The 17984-nt window shown below is 35.0% G+C and overlaps 3 protein-coding genes across 3 annotated transcripts; 1 reads left to right on the plus strand and 2 right to left on the minus strand.

Moving 5' to 3' along the window:
* Nucleotides 1-2544: 2544 nt before the first annotated feature.
* LOC123662123 (protein phosphatase 1 regulatory subunit 21) lies at nt 2545-9228 on the minus strand. Its single transcript, XM_045597008.1, has 9 exons — nt 9044-9228; nt 8778-8972; nt 8251-8388; nt 7544-7786; nt 7148-7231; nt 6850-7003; nt 6346-6518; nt 3444-3539; nt 2545-2688 (listed from the first exon to the last, which is right to left on the minus strand). The coding sequence occupies exons 1-9, from the start codon at nt 9107-9109 to the stop codon at nt 2545-2547; spliced, it is 1293 nt and encodes a 430-aa protein (XP_045452964.1). The 5' UTR covers nt 9110-9228.
* A 2710-nt stretch (nt 9229-11938) lies between these two features.
* LOC123662237 (DNA polymerase iota) lies at nt 11939-13974 on the plus strand. Its single transcript, XM_045597108.1, has 2 exons — nt 11939-11949; nt 12046-13974. The coding sequence occupies exons 1-2, from the start codon at nt 11939-11941 to the stop codon at nt 13859-13861; spliced, it is 1827 nt and encodes a 608-aa protein (XP_045453064.1). The 3' UTR covers nt 13862-13974.
* A 48-nt stretch (nt 13975-14022) lies between these two features.
* Nucleotides 14023-16557, minus strand: LOC123662235 (conserved oligomeric Golgi complex subunit 2). The gene is made up of 6 exons (XM_045597107.1): nt 16480-16557; nt 16169-16396; nt 15240-16086; nt 14927-15132; nt 14394-14839; nt 14023-14312 (listed from the first exon to the last, which is right to left on the minus strand). The coding sequence occupies exons 1-6, from the start codon at nt 16555-16557 to the stop codon at nt 14039-14041; spliced, it is 2079 nt and encodes a 692-aa protein (XP_045453063.1). The 3' UTR covers nt 14023-14038.
* Nucleotides 16558-17984: the final 1427 nt, after the last annotated feature.

Here is a 17984-nt window from a genome sequence, read left to right on the forward strand (position 1 = left end):
AACATTTTCTATATAATCTCTGAATAAATACAAATACTTGTCAGATCACAAATCAAAACTTTTATAAAGTAGGTTCTTTTGATAAAACTTACGAAACTAAAACATTATATTGACTAAAACGTAGTCTATTATATTGCATTTTAAATCTTACATCTATCTACAAGAACAGAATCACTAGCCGATTAATTAAAATGATATATTCGCTACGATAAATAGATTATTTCAAGAGAATCTGCACACAACTCACAAAATAGCAACATTAATATTGCCAACGAACTTGAGGATAGATGTAGTAGTTTTTTTTTTTTGTTTTTTTTAATTATATAGAATCTCATTTTGTAAAGAGAATATAAATACAAGAACTTTCAAAACTACTTATTACCATGTTTTGTTTTCTTCAACTGAAGGTGTAATGCTAAGTCTCAAGTTAAATACAATATATTTCAAATTATCATTAAATCATAGTTTCGTTAATTCAATTCATCATACTACATTCATTAGTTTAGTCCATAGTTCGATATGTGTTTTGTACACCTCCTTTGTAACGTGCCAAGACAAATAAACACAACATTACATTAGTTTGTTTTTGTACAAGCTTGGTGCAAATTCTATTGAAATAAATGGAAAACATTAGGCCTCAAATATTCGAAAGGAATGCAAAGAAAAATAATAACAGCAACATTCAAAACTAAAAAAATAAATTCATTCAAAACTAAAAATAATTAGATTAAATTATTACAGATATAGACTATTGAAATATTACTTAGAACATATTTTATTGAATTCAAGTATCGTTATTATTAAACAATTGAAAATACATTTCATGAAAATAACCAAAATTAAGTAAAATTTGTTTTATTTTTGTGTTGAACCTAAAGTATATAGTCCAGGATCCAGGAACCATTTTTGCACTTGATTAGTATCAAGCTAATTTTCCGTGAGTACTAGACTACCATTCTGTGTTTTCATTTTGATGAGACGCCCAACAATTTCCTGTACGAAAACTCGATTGTTGTTGGTAATAGGGGAAGCAGGGACAAAATATGTTTAGTTTTAATACGTTAGGTTTTTTTTTTTTTTTTTGCTAAATCCGATGATAATTATCTAAATTATTCGAAAAATTATTTGTCAAAAAGTTAGGTGACAAATATTTTTTTTAAAAAACCCAGTTAATAATAAAATTTTGAGAATCATCAAATCAAGATATTTTGTTCCTATTACCTACCACAATTGAGAGTTTTTATACAGGAAATTTTTGGGTGACTCATTAAAATGAAGCTACTCACGGAACGTTTCCTTGATACTTAATCAAGTGCAAAAATGATCGATGGATTCTGGATTAATAGAAATGTTTATTTAATTTCTTCGATAATAATCATACTCCGCTATTAGAATAACGCAAGTATAAAAGTGCCAATTATCCTAATATTTTTATATTAATAATATAGTCGTATCACTTTATGTACATGCATGAAATATTCAATTTAAAGATAACATTTTATTTATCTACAATGGACATATTGTTTATTATTTAATTTATTTACGTAAGTATGACAATTGTGTAAAATATAAATAAGATCTATACTTTTTTGACTTAAATTACTATAATATGTTTTTTTTTTGCATTTTATATATTATGTTTTAAAATGACCGTCATGTGCTGTTACTGGGATTTTAAATTCCGTACTTGAGAAATAAATTGATAAAGCTTTTGAATGTGTTCTCTTTTTTAAAAGGCTATATATTTGATAATACAGTAATAAGGACACAAATAAAATTACTAAATCTTCTAAAGTTCATTATAACCAAATATTTGAAAGCTGTACTAACAGTTATTGCAAATAATAAAAAATACTTGTGACTGTTTTAATAAAAATGAACAATGGTATCAACTGTTGTTCATGATATTAACAGTAATATTGTTATCTAACTTCAATTTTCGTTAAAATTTCAAGTAGGTATGCTTACAATATTTAGGTCCAGGTGAAATTTTTGGGGCCTATTTTTGATCAACCAAATCTTTCAGTATGTAGTTTAATGTTTCAGTTTATGTTTAATTTCGAGCAATTGCAAATTCAGCAGTACTATTATTGATTCTTATGTATATTAATTACAGCTTAACTATCAGTGACCTGTCTCTTCATCATTAGTATTCTTTCAAGCGCTGCAAAAGTTGCTACACTTAAAGGATACTATAGGCACTGATCCAGAGCAACCACAGTCTAATGCACTTTACTTGAATAGTGTTTCTTTAAATGGTGCAAACGGTACAGAGTATAACACATGCACAGTTGCCACAGTCTCAGCTATCTGCGATGCCAATTCAGCACTACAGCATTTGCACTGTACACTGTATGACACATGTAACGCTTAAAGCACTGCAGACTGAAATATAAAAATACTTGCAGCATCAATGCAAATGCTGCAGTTATACACTGTTTGACCCTGCTGACGCTTAAAGCGCTGCGATGGCTGGAGTATACAAACGGTTGCAGCGTCCGTACAAATGCTGCAGCACTGTCGCGGTCAGCTCGTGGTCGCGTCCTACTTGCGGCGTTCTTTCGAGCGCTGCGGCTGCTGCAGGCGGTCGTGTTGACGCGCAATGGTCTCGTTGAGCGCCGCCATGTGCTCCGTGAGCACGCCTAACTGCTGTTCGTAGTTGCGAGAAGTCGATTGGAGTTCCTCTTCCTACGTACAGGAGATCACAGCATAATTACATTGCTCTCAAGTACTGTTGTGGTCCTGTGGTGAGTAAGGTCAGAGCTCCAGGGGAGGGTCGAGAACGGGGTCGGCAACGCGCTTGCAGTGCTTCTAGAAATGTACGTATCTAAAGGCTATGGTAACCGCTTACCATCATGTGAGCCTTACGCTTGTTTGCCGACATAGTCTTAAAAAACATAAAAAATTGTATATAAAAATAAGCTAACCCGGCAAACGTTGCTTTGCCATATTATGAAAACTTAAGGTTTTATGTATTTTTCAATGCCAAAATAAAAATAAAAATAAAAAAAATTGCCAAAACAAAAAAAAATAGTTTGGGGTGGGCCTCCCCCTTATAACATACTCTTATAACTTAGGTTTAAAATATAGTTTACGACCGATTCTCAGATCTACCAAATATGCACAAAAATTTGCATAAGAATCAGTCAAGCCTTTTCAGAGGAGTTTGGCCCCTAGAACTGTGACACGAACCTTGTATATTAGAAATAATATATCAAAAATAAAATAATGAAGTAAAAATATAAAATATAAAGTGTGAAGAATTATATAATAATAACTTCCACGTGTAAAACTACCAAAGCATCTGTTAACTTTTGGAGGCCTATGTCCAGCAGTGGACTGTATTAGGCTGAGGTGAAACGCAGAATACTTCCAACAATAAACGACTTTGACACAATTTACTATATTATTTTTACTTTACTCTGCATATAAAACACACTTACCAGCCTGCTGATAGTGTTAAGTTTATCTTGTAGAGTTTGCGCATTTGCTTCCTTCTCACGTTCCATTTCCTCGAACCGTAATCGAAGCATTTCGCACTGAAATACAAGAAACAGTAATAAGAACACTTACACAAAATCTCTATTTGTTTGGAAAACATTATTAATAGAAACATTTTTCAAAACTAGTTAACTTTTTTACTGAAGCGGAAGGCGTTTTATGCATTTCCTGCATTTTTTTTTTCTTTCATATGAATAATACATCTGTCCTTGAATATAAAAAGTTAAACTACGTCTAGGTTAGAGTAGAAAGCGGGTGTATATGTATGTAGTATTATGTAAGAAACAGGTATTTTGGAATAAGTAGCGTGTTGTTTGGTATAGTTAGGTAGTGGGTAGGTAGGCATTAGGTAGGTAGATAATGTTACGAACACTAAAGAAACTAGCGCCATCTAGCGGCAACCATTAAAAAGACAGCGATAGCATGAAACTGTCTACTCAATACTAGATGGCGTTAGAGGAACTACTGTGGAACTATATAGAAGTATAGTCTCGAAAACCGGGTACATGTGCGAACTTTCCAGAATGGTCTGGGCCTCGTGTCGGCCGATATAAATAGCCGCAGGTAGGCGAGCGAGTTCAGTTCAGTTTGAGCGATCGTCGAGGCGACTTCAAAGTGAAAACTAGTGATCAAGAGTGGTACCAGTGAAACCTACGACGTTGGCTACGACTTAGGACATCGTTAGTGCTTAGTGTTTGAACCTAGTGCTTTGTGTTGAACCTAGTGGTAGTGAATAAAGTCTCCTAAAGAGTCAGCAGGTCTTTCTCTCCAAATCCTTCGAACCCTAACACGTAACAACTGGTGTCAGAAGTGGGATTTGGAGATGCCATTGACTCCGAGAGAAGACTTCAAGGACTTCAAGGGCGTCAGGACAAGGGCACAACGAGCTGCGGAGGCCACACCCACTGGGGACCAAGCTCCGCCCCTCGTGGGCCAAGCCCCGCCCACAGACCCCGCCTATCATGCCTCACCCATTGACCACGCCCCCAGGCCCCGCCCACTTGGGCTCAGACCCCGCCCACTTGAGCTCAGGCCCCGCCCACTCGGGCTCAGGCCCCGCCTACTCAGGCTCAGGCCCCGTCCACTTTGTCTCAACCACCGCCCACTGGATCCGCCCACCTTACCACGCCTACCAGCGATACCGTAGCTTCTACAGACTCTCAAGTGGCTCTTCAATTAGGAGCTCTTTTTGTTGTTCTTGTAATTTGAAACTTGTTTGCTCTTGTGATTCTTTCAAAGCACCACGAATTTCAGCCTTTTGCAGCTCCATTAATTTAATTAAACTTCCTAATTGAAGAGCCACTTGAGAGTCTGTAGAAGCTACGGTATCGCTGGTAGGTGTGGTAAGGTGGGCGGATCCAGTGGGCGGCGCTTGAGACAAAGTAGAGTAGACAGTTTCATGCTATCGCTGTCTTTTCAATGGTTGCCGCTAGATGGCGCTAGTTTCTTTGTGTGTTCGTAACACTATTACCCTCTCAGAGATGCTCGTCCCGAGCATCGTTGTTACTGCCATGGTAACGCGCCAGACGGTCTATGTGTACCACTTTGAATGTCCCTCTTGGTTGCTTTTGAATCCTGTAAGTCACATCATTCAGTCAGGTAACAACTTTGTATGGACCGTCCCACTTGGTCTGCAACTTTGGAGATTTCCCTTTCCGGCGGGTTGGGTTATGCAGCCATACCAGTGACCCTTTCTTAAAGCCGCTCGTGTTCGATTTTCGGTCGTATCCGGTTTTCATGTTCTCGCTTGACTGTAACCCATTTTCCCGAACCAAGCCGTGTACATAGCACATTTTTTCCCTTAAATCGCTGACATAGTCTTGTACGGTATTTGGTCCCTCCAGTGACCCCTCCAGTCAATAAGGTCTACTGGTATTCGTAATTCTCTACCGTAATTGACATAGGGGCCGGGGTAGCTTTTATGCTCTCATGCTCGGCGGTTCGGTACGACAGAAGGAAGAGTGGTATATACTTGTCCCAATCCTTTTGTTTGTCGTCTACCAATTTCGCCAAATGCCTCTCAAGGGTCTGATTAAATCTCTCAACCATTCCATCAGACTGTGGATTGGACGCGGTGGTCCTTGTCTTATGCATGCCCAAAATTCTGCACACTTCCTGGAATACTTGCGATTCGAAGTTCCTGGCCTGATCAGAATGGATTTCTAGAGGCACACCAAAGCGACATATCACTTCTTCGACTTACTTAGAAGCGACTGTTGTAGCTTCTTGGTGGCGAACACTTCGGGCCATTTGGTGAAGTAGTCCATGACGACCAAAAAATACTTGTTTCCCGATTCCGTTACAGGAAATGGCCCCGCTACCCTACAAGAGCAACAAAAAGAGCTCCAAGAAAAAACGCTTTGGGCTGTAAAAGATGTTAGTGACGCGGTGACTAAACTTCGAAAAGATGTCGACGTAGTGGAAGAACGAGTTACCGGGTTAGGATTGGATCTTGAAAATGTGAAAATCGGCCTCACTGAACTACAGAAGAGAGTAGTACGCCTTGAAGCCATGGGAATTGCGACGTCTAGTGGAACTACCGGAGTGGCACAAGGACCTAAAGTGAAAATGCCTCCATACGACGGCACTACTTCGTGGAATGCTTATCGTCGACAGTTCCAGGCTGTTGCTACTGCCAACGGATGGACGGAAGAACAATGCCTGACCGCTCTCACTGTTGCGCTCAGAAGGCAAGCTTTGTCAGTTCTGGAAGCACTGCCACATACAGGAAATGGGTTTCAAGACTTGATGGAGGCACTTGAATCCCGATACGGGGATCGACATCTAGAGCACGTGTTCCGTGCCGTAGTGCGTAGCGGGCAGCGGGTAGCGGGTAGCACGTACCTCCTGCAGGTAGTGGTCGGTGCGGCCGCGCAGCAGGTCGTTGTCGGCGGCGAGCGCGGCGAGGCGGCGGCGGAAGTGCGCGGCCACGCGCTCCTCGCGCTGCTGCAGCTCGCGGCTCAGCAGCAGCGGCGTGTGCAGCGCGCCCAGCAGACCCGACATCGTGCCCGACGCATCTAGCGCACACTTATTATGAACTAAACGTGTCTCTGCCCTGCATATTGCCATAATCGAAGCATCAGACACACTTAGACTTTTACATACTCAGGATAGAAATTGTTTTTGGAGACACATTCTTCTAATATTTGTACTGTGTTTTTAAATTAACGTTATTTGTGTGTGGTGTGGGTTCCCAATTTAATTTTTTTCATTATGTAAATATTTGTGCACTGCAATTAAAACGTGCATTAATGCTAATAAAAAAAATAAAAAACAACCTAAGAATTTGGCCTATAAAGATAATATATCTGACTGTTATTAACTTATCTGACAGCATGTTGAACTCACCGACAGTAGGTTCACTAAAATTGTTGAAATCTCCAGAATCATGTGTGTCACCTCTTCTTTTCTGTGCAGCAGATACGTGTTTACTTATTTCTAGTTTAAGACTTTCGTTCTCCATCTCGAGTAATTCATACTCCATACGAAGTTTTTGATTTTCCTATAAAAATAAGGACAAAAATACAATTTACTGTTTTTTACAACATCTTATCACAGAAATACAAAAATTCAATAACATTAAAGATTTCACACCACATGATGTACATTGTAGATTATAACTTTTTGTATATCACTAAATAGTTACCTGTTCTAATGTATGAGCTTTCGCACTAAGCTGCTCATTAATATGTAAATCATCTACAGAACTAAGTGCATCTTCACTTCCAACCTGAAAAAATAAAATAAAATTTATGTAAGAAATTAACCAAATTGATATATTTATTTATTTCTTTAAAAAAGAGCGCTTATATTTTCATGCATATCAATTTCATTAAAATAAATATTATTTTATGAATACTACAAATGACATCATCAATACACACAAAATATGAAAATATGATAATGAGTAACATACATACATATAATCACAGATAAAGGTAAAGTAAATCAAAGATAAAGTAGAATACAAATACAAAAGAAAAATCATTGTATTGTCAATTACAAGACTACTTACTACAGAAAAAAACAACAAGAAACTTACTAAGCTTCCAGCTTCAGACAAAAAGTCTCCATTACAACTAGCTGCTTGACTACTGACTGGCGGCTTGCTCGTCACTCCAAGTCGTTCCTTCTGAGCCTCTTCCAATGCAAACTGAAGCTCTTGATTCTTATTCTTTAACTTAGCAATTTCACATTTATATTTGCTCTCACTCTCACTAATGTGCCTCTGATAGTCATCAATTGATGCTTGGAGCTGAGATACTTCAAATGTTTTATCTGAAAGCTGATAAAAAATAATGTTTATTTTGAATGACAAAGATTGTAAAAGGTGGCATTAAAATAGCTTCCAAAGAAATTTGTATATTTATTTTATATAATCTATTACTAATAATAGTAAATTTTATATAATTATCCTAATATTCCTATATTTTATATTATGAAAAGAAAAAAATTGGTTTTAAGTAACATTCTACTATTATAAAAAAAAAATTAATTATTCATTATGCAAATATTAATTCTGACTTTAAAAGTTAGGAAGAAATGTTTTATCATTAATTGCACAACTAAATTATAAAAATTATAATATGACAGACCATTTATGTCATTAAAAAAAAAACATTACATAATTGATAGCAAAATTAAAAAAAAAAGGAAATACTGTAAGTAAAGAATTAATTGACTCGACTTACAATTGCTTAAACAGTTTTATCAAGAATTAAGATTTATTTTTTTTTTATTTTAACATACCTGTGAAGCATACTGTGCATTTTCAATAATCTTCTTTTGAAGTTCTTCCTGTAAAAGGCCTGCATCGAGAGAGGGCACATTGCTAGTTGTTGGTTGCTTATCATCTACTTTACTTTTAGATTTTTTTGTTAACTTGTTCTATAAAACAAATAAATATAAAAATCATATTTGAATAAAACAATCATCATTATGATATACATGTAAATAATTTTTGTTAGAAATTAGAAGAAAACATTTTAAACCAATATTCCTAAAAGACAATTACTACGGCTATAATTTTAAATTCCATACAGATTTTTCTTAAATACATGAAATAATATATAAATCTAAGAATTGATTAAGCCATTCTTTCATATTGTGCATAATGTATGTACAACAGGATAAGTTTATACAATGATACGAACTTAAGATTCCTGATATGAAAGGTTTAACATGGAAATATAAACTTTTTTATTTAATTTCAAAAGCATTCTATTAAATTGCATACAGTTGTCTACAAGGATTATTGTACTATATTAGTGACTAACCTGGAGAAGATCAAGTTCATCTTGAAGGACGGAAACGCGCCGCGTCAACTGTTGGTTCCTAAAAGTTAGTGAATCTATCTCTAATTCGCCTTTCCTTAGCGATTTTTCTTTATCTTTCAATATTTCCCGTAATTCATTTGACTTTGCCTGTTCATCTAGAACACCCTTCTTCAATACTTTCACATGAACCCTCAACTGTAAGCGGAAACAATAAATTTGCACCAATTGCCGATATCACTACTTAGCTTTGAAAATAAGTACCGTACCTTGGAATACTCGGCTGCTAATTTTTGATACTTGGCCTGGATATCACCAGAAGGCAATCCCTCCATGACTAGGTTTCAAGAAGTCATAACTCTTTATCTTTACACTCAATTTGTTTATTTGTTGAGTTCAGTACCGTACAGAACACCCACTTTCGTGTGAAAATGACAGTAAGATTTGACAAAAAGGTGACGTTTATGAAAAAAAAAAACCTAAGCAAAATTTTAAGTTATTCTAAAACCTACTTATTTATAATAAATAAAAAATGAAAATATATAATAAAAATAATAAATGCCCGTGCTTTTGTTATTCCATATATGTTTTTTTTAAACATGCATCGGTACTTCACTGCAACTTTAGAAAACTTAAGAACTAGCCTTATAATCTCTAAAAATCGACACGAGTATGCTGACCAAGACTCTTCTACATATTTTTTTTATTATAGTTATTATTTTTACTATATTTACACTTACTACATATATATTTCAAGTTTTACTATTAATTTATTCTTTATTTATCAACATACATAATGTTTTCGCGAATTTCACTCATTATAATGTACCTAACAACTTTTTCGGACTTTATTGCGGTTTATTGGGTTTTTTAGACGTCCGATATTTCGGATACCAAAATCGAATACTTTACAGCAACCATGGTCACGGGATGCTACATAATTAAGAATTACATTTTCTTTATAGTTTGATATACGAAAATTAAAAGCAAAAAGTATTATAAAACTTTTTTATGGTAAATAAACAAAACTCAGACAGGTCATCCAATTATATTTTCATAAGGTCGTTGGAGTTTGATACTTATAAACATAGATCAACACGGAGGGGAGTAGCCATGTACAAGCGTTCTCCTCTGTCAAGGTATAAGTCCAAATGGTCCTATGCGTACAATAAAAGTAGTTGCAGCCGCACTGATCACTAGACTAAATCTAGTTGCGCGATTGAGTCAACGTCCTTCAAAAATATCGAATTGTTCTGTTTTTTGCTGCACGCAAAGAGTTCTGCCACGTCAAATTTACTAAAAGATGTCGTTACCTTTCATATGTAAGTATTTTTAATTACATTATTATTGTATACTTCTTTTAAACCTTTTTTTAAACTTAAAAATTGCAAATGTTATCGGTCGTGTTGTTTCGGATTTGTTTACCAACACAGGCCGCTAGCCCTCATACAATATGCGGAACGGTCGAGCGACTGATCCGAGTCTATTTCCGAGAAGTTGCTGTCGCCAAGCGATATTTTTGCTACCTGTTTGTTTGTAGATAGTGTTCGATAAAAACGGCAAATGTAAAGGAGGAATGAGATATATTTGAGATTCTGATTTATTTATAATATAATATTGTGAGCTTAATTTTAATATAGGTACATGGTTTTATTATAAAATTGCATTAAATTAAATATAATACAATACTTACGAGTATTAACACATTTTATTACAATTACTTAGTGTTAACTATGACCATAATGTTTTATATTAATTTCTGCAAGTTTTCTAAAGATCCAAATATAAGGAATACATAGATTTTTTTTTGTAATAACAAACTAACCTGGAAATAATAGAAAGAAATAGTGTCATTTTCTCAAATCATTTCAATACCTCTGACTTTCAAGTGTAGAACTGGCAAGATTAATAATGAAAAATATACCGGCACAAGCATTTCTTTCTTCATAAAAAAAATGAAAACCCACAATAATGTATTCGTCATATTTATAGAAAACTAATCTATTTTAAAAAACTAATCCATTTTAAAAACCAGTAATAGATACAACTGTCACTGGTTTTTAAAATAATATAAACAGTTAGTTTATTTTTGACATTATAATTATTGTAGCACATAGTAAATAAAGTCTATCTTTATAATAACACTTTATCTCTGTATCACTTTAAAAACCTACATTTTCCCTAACCGAGTACTTGAAGTTATCGATAATGCGTATCGACAGTTGTTATAACCACGGCTGTAAGCAACTTGCCAGTGTAGTTGCGGCATGTCATTATATTGTAATTAAACAAAATGTATCTATGTGTAAAATTTAAGCGTGTTTTTAATTTAGTATGTGTGAGCTTCGTAGTGACAGACGATTATTTTTGTGTGAGAATTAGATAAAGTGTGCGTGTCAGTGATTTCCCCCCCGCTAAAATGACAGACAGTTTTATATCGGCAAAAAACGCTATGGCGACTCCCCTCCGTGTTACTCTTTGATAGCAGTATCCGATGCTAAAAAGTTAGTGATTCGTTCAAGAAGCTTATACAAAACACCTTCTTGGATTCGTTATTCTTTTTTACCATCGAATTCTACTATATTTATGGTATATTTCTATTGGCATACATTAATCTTAATCTTGCAGTTTATTAATAGAGGAGAAACAGGTCCTACTGGCCTATACTACATCCAGCTGTTAAAGTCTCTTTATATCATCATCTAATAGCGTTATCCACCACTGGTGAAACATTAACCCTTATTCTCGACTGATTTAGGTAATTTATTTGCCTACACAAACATAAAAGAAAGATATTATAAGAGAATAGAAAAAGTAATATAGATTGATATTGAGAGATAGAGAAAAATTGGTTAGATGTCCGAATAAAATATCTATGATTACTGTCAACTAATTTGTATCATGTTCCTCGATACGTTACAAATATATATATTTTGTAAAAAAAAGATTTTTTAGTTTTTTTAGATATATGGGTATTTTGAAAAATTTATTATGGCAGCACTGCTAATTACAGTCAGCTGGCAACATTGCCTCTGTTGATGTGTCGTGATTGTCTGATCTAAAATATCAATATTTTGGAATTTATGAGAGAAAAATAAGAATTAACTAGTAATATTACGTACTTATTTACTATTTAACTTATTTTATAAGTTTATGTTAAAGGCATGGACGACAGGTAAGGTTCTGATTCACAATATAGCACTGTATCGCAACAGGTAAAACTAAGTCAGAACAAAGTAAATTATTATGAAACTATGTGAATAATCCACAGGAACATGGAATCGAGCAGCTCCACTTTTACTGATGTCTCGAGCGACCATCCCAAGAGTATTATACACATAGACGTTGATTGTTTTTACGCTCAAGTAGAGATGGTGCGGAAACCAGAATTACGGTCCCTACCACTAGGAATTCAACAGAAAAACATTGTAGTGACCAGTAATTACGAAGCTAGGAAGTACGGTATACAAAAATGCATGCTCGTTTCAGATGCGCTTAAAGTTTGTCCGAATTTAAAATTAGTAAACGGTGAAGACTTGCACGACTACAGAGCCGCCTCGAATAAAATATTTACGATACTGCAAAGTTGGAAAGGTCCGGTCGAAAAGTTAGGCATGGATGAAAACTTCATTGATGTCACAAATTTAGTGCAGGAAAAGTTGAAAAGTATAAATGTAACAAGCATCACACTTTCTGGTAATGTTTATTGCGAACCAAGTGAAGAGTGCCCCTGCGGCTGTCACACGAGATTAAAAGTAGCATCACAAATAGCTAGTGAAATGAGAAACAAGATATATGATGAGTTAGGTTTTACAACTTGCGCTGGAATAGCACACAATAAACTGTTAGCTAAACTAGTTTGTCCACTTAATAAACCAAATGACCAAACAACTATATTTCCAGAGCATGGGGCCAATTTTATGACTACATTACAAAGTGTTCGTTCAATACCAAGTATTGGTTCTAAGACTACCGAGGCTCTCATTTCTCAAAAGATAATAACTGTGAGCGACCTACAGGAAGTGTCCCTTGAAGTTTTGAAGAAACATTTCAGTGGTGACATGGCAGTTAGATTAAAAAACTTAAGTGTAGGTGAAGATAATACTCCAGTAAAGCAATCGGGTAGGCCACAGAGCATAGGTTTAGAAGATAGCTTTAAGACTGTCAGTGTAAAAAGTGAGGTGGAGGAGAGATTTGCAGCACTGTTACAGAGATTGCTAATATTAGTGAGAGAAGATGGACGCATTCCAGTTTCACTTCGAGTTACATTACGAAAGAGAGATGTGAAAAGGTTAAGTAGCCATAGAGAGTCCAGACAGTGTCAAGTGTCCCCCTCAATATTTACAATAAACAATGGTACACTAACAGTCACTGAAGCAGGGCAACAGAAACTGATGAGCATAATAATGAGATTATTCAACAAACTCATTGATCTGTCCAAACCATTCCATTTAACTCTAGTAGGCCTGGCATTTACTAAGTTCCAAGAGCGTATGACTGGCAGAGGTTCAATTGTCAATTATTTAATGAATGATATATCTGTCCAGTCAGTTCTCAATATCCAGAATGAATGTGACACATCAGCCTCCTCAATGGACTACTCTGCGGCGTCGCCTAGTAGCAGCACCACAACTGATCTTTCTGATGGTGAAGTTGAACCATCACCTAAAAAGCCCAAAAAAGTTAATTGGATAGCTAAAAGAAGATGTTTATCAAAAGAGGAGGTCGCTTCTCCCAGTAAGTTGAAAGTCGGTGAACTCAGACTTAATTCAAAGGAACTAGAGAAAGTTTCCGAGCTTCGTTTAAGTTCTCGAGATAGGTCTCTCACACCTCGAGCAAGTCCCGCAAAAGATAACCCTCCAGATACTACAGATTCAATGAAAGACTCCGCAGAAGGAAGCAATTGTGATGGCTGTCCTAGTTACGTTGATAAAGAAGTATTTAATGCGCTTCCGGACGAGATGCAGCAGGAGCTAAAGGCCATGTGGAAGAATCCCTCAAGCTCAGAGCTGCCCAGAAGTAGCCCTAGAAACTTGAACAAAGCAAAACCGAACACACTCTTGAAATATTTTGTTCCACACAAATAGTATTAGTAAGATTTTTATCTTGTTAATTAATTTAAGTGATAAGTGAATGGTTTCTATTTTTTCAAATCATACAATTTTTATTACACTGATCAAATACATGTTTATGTTATAAACACTTTTTTTATTTATAACTAAAGAGGATATTAATTTAAAAGCATGAGTATACAACTGGACATATCATTTAATGTTTATATTTTTTACAGCATCTGTAACCATAGAAGATAAATCTGTTAATTTGTGCACACTATTTACATCCACTAGTAGGGATTCAGCCAACTTGGTATATGAAACAACATCCACATTTAGTTGTAATCGAATTTTGTCTCCATCAGTGATGCCTGAGCTGTCATTGTTCTGAGGAGATGCCATGTCACGAATTTGCTTTAGCCTTCGTAACGATTCTTCAGTTTTCTGTACAGACACTAACACATCTTCAACATACTTATAATAGCTGAAAAATAATTAATTTATTGAATTTATTGTGATGTTTTTGGATTTTTTGAAATATTTAAATATGTAGGTAGGTACTTACGAAACGGTCATAATATTGAATAACATGTTATATAATTGAATTAAATATAAGTTATCCAATGTCTTAGAAGCATCTTCACTGAACTCTTTCATAGTTTTTGCTATAACATCTATGTAATTGCAAGGTTTCGTTGGTATGCTACGATTCGTCTTTCTATATAATCTTGGTATATCACTCACTTGTTTTAATTGTATATTGAAATACTCAAATAATTCATTAACAATACAATCACTTATTTTATCTTTTGTTCCTCGTAACAACTCTTCTGTGGGTTTCAAGCTTCCTCTTACTAAGTCTATACATCTACTAGGTATTTTACTTTCGACCATCTCCAAGAATTTTGGTAATTTTTGTACCAATGTTGAACTATCAACATACAGGGAAATACTGTTGTCTATTAAATTCTTATTAATACCAGTTGGCTCTTGCCTAGACGGAACTTTATGCTGGAAAGAAAAATAATAAAGGAAAAGTTACTACTAAAAAATATGTATAGTTATATAAAGCTAAATTATTTTCTAAGTTTAACTCACTTGAGCACAAATGCTTGTGATCCATGTAGCATATCTGCAAATCAACTGAAGTGACAGCTTCCAAAACTTATGGGCCAAAGCCTCAATGTAAATACCATCAGACCAACAGTCCTGCAGCGCTTTCCAGCATTTGTAAGTTTCAAGTAGAATGAAGTCATCATTGCTTCGTAAAGTTGGCATTGATGTAAGAGATGCTTCAAATCCACCTATTAGAATAGTTACCCAATTTAATTGTAAAAGAAATGTGCAAAAAAAAAGCTACTCTGAAAAACAACATTGCATATTTGATTATAGAAGTAGGTAGGTACTATACCTGCTATTTCCTGAAATCTTATCTGGAAGTAGACTGGTAAGTTCCACCTTCTAAGAAAACTCTTAAACTCTGGTGTTTCATGCAACGCTCGAATTGTTTGTTTGTTAGAACAATAGTCCTCTAATTTTGTGATAAACTGCATACTTTCACTGTACCGTCTATAAAACAGCTGAGGATTACCAGGTGCAAAGATTGAAGCTAAATTAACTTCTAACCGATTTTCAACTTCACACCAAAAACAATTAACTAAAAAGTTATATCTTCTAGTAAGAAAGCTTAACTTGGAATGTTGAGTGACAGCAATAAATAAATTTAATTTATTATCTAATAAAGATAATATGCTTTTATAGACTCCTTGAAGGCCATCCTTGCTTCTTTGTAAAGCTGGCTCATTTATTATGTCCTGCAACAAAGGGGCCACTGCTTGTTTTCTGATTAACATCTCTGTTTCAGTGACTCGATCTAATGTTGTTAAAGTTAATAATGTTTTCATTAAATACTCTTCATGATTTTCATTCCAAAAGTTAAATATTAACTCATGAAGAGTTTGAATTAGTTGTCGTCCTACTTCATTGTATTGTTTTTTCTGTTCTGGTGTAACAAGATTGTCACATTTAGAAACTGAAAACTTAAGTTGATTATATTGCATTGCAGCTCTATCTGCAAGAATAATTTGCTCATGCTTTTGTTTGTCAGAAATATCATTTAAAATGCTCTCTAATGTTGCAAGACAGTTTGTAGTCTGACTGTAATATTTAAGAAGCTGTTTCTTCTTAATCAGAACATGTCTTTGGTTGAGCCACAATGACAATTCTTTCATAGCATCTTCCAGGCATTGCTTTACACTCTGAAAATATTGAGAGATATTTTACAAGTATTCATATTGTTAACTGATATGAAATTATGATGTAAATTTAAATTTCACTTACTAAAACTTCTTCATTTAATTGGCGTAATGGCACTTGAATTTTGACAATGGCCTTATCAAAACCAATTAAAGTAGCACACAAGTTAACGAAATTAGCGTAGTCCTTGTTGATGAGCTCAATCATTGCCAGCCGAAGGACTTTTAAATAGACACCTAGGTCATCGCGCATTGTCTCCAGAGACACAACGTCTTGATGATTTGAAAGGAAATCGTCCACCGAAAAACTTGACTGAAAATATTAAAACGTATAATAATTTCATGTAGTATTTATAAGAGCTAATTGAGCTAAAGTTAAGTAGTAATGAAATATACCTTGACGAAGTCATTACGGTCAAAGCATAAGCCCCCGGGGGCCGGTGGCAACGTAAAATCATTGCTATCGTTATCCATGTCTATGTATATTATTTTAAGGCACCATTATAAAATAGAACGGTTTAAAAATATTTATTTATTGAAATCGCCCCTACTCTCGGAAATCATTTTGACATTCACTGACGTCAGCCTGACACATTACACGTCAGGAATAGTTCGGATACTTATTCTACAGTTTGTATAACGTATATTGACACAACTGAAACTGACTGAAACCAAACGAATAATAAAATCTCGATAAGAAAAGCTAAACTATCTCTGATACGATTCAATATATAAATAATTGTATTCGTTCGTGAGTAATTAGATAATTAATTGTGTTTGCTCGCAAACGAAAAAATAAATGACTTCAATTACATTGATAAGTAAGTAATACAACGTAGGTAAACAAAAAAAAAAAAAAATAGTCAACTAAATACGCATTATCCAAGATTACTCAAAAAGAAGTCATCAGATTTTGATCAAATTTGTCAAAATCCATATGACAAGCATCAGCTTTAGATTAAAATAAGAATCGTTAAAAATCGGTATACCCAGTGAATAACTATGCGGTATAAATGTTTAATACAACGTTGGTCGCTGAAGAAATAGTCAAGTCCTCATCATCATCATCACTTCAGCCTACCACAATTCACTGCTGGACATAGGCCTCCAGCCAAAAATGGCGTGAACTCATGCCCATAGTTATAACGTTGGGCAGGCGGTTTGTGACCGCAGGGCTGGCTTTGTCGCACCGAAGACGCTGCTACCCACCTTCGGCCTAATAATGATTGACTTCATTTTTTGAAATGCAACCAAAAATGTATTTTTGATCTGTCTGTCTCTTGGCTAAACTACTGAATAATTTTAAATGAAACTGATATATGATTATAGTGCTATGAACAAGGACTTCGAGATAGAGAACGTTACACAAAATATTTACTTTAGAATTGATAGATATTTATTAACATATGTATTTTTTTTATATATATCTTTAATGATGTGATAAAATGTCGTAGTTAGGGGGATGACGTAAGTGACGCAGTTGCGGTATGACGACATGAAGACACGGAGACATGGATACGACGACTTGATAAGTATGCGACAACACGATATGGATGCAACGACGACGAACGGATAGGAAGAAAAACTCATAAAACCTCATAAAACATAGACAAATGCAGATCGAATTCTCATACCGAGTAATGAGAAGCTATGAGATCTATGATCTATATTTTATGAGGTTTTATGGGTTTTTCTCTATAGGGAAGGACAATAAAAGAGGGACTTTGCGTTGAATACTGTTTAGTCTCGCGAGGTGAATACAGTGTCATATTGAACCTGAGACTTTCTGAGAGCAATCCGTCAAAAGGCACAGTGAGGACACTTAATCAGGAACTAGGCGCTAGAGACTAGTGTATCCCGAAGTAACTTTCCCCATTTCGACGATTAGTAGCCAGGGAGGT

Source organism: Melitaea cinxia, chromosome 18 (genome assembly GCF_905220565.1).
Source record: "Melitaea cinxia chromosome 18, ilMelCinx1.1, whole genome shotgun sequence".
NCBI classification, from domain to species: Eukaryota; Metazoa; Arthropoda; class Insecta; order Lepidoptera; family Nymphalidae; genus Melitaea; species Melitaea cinxia.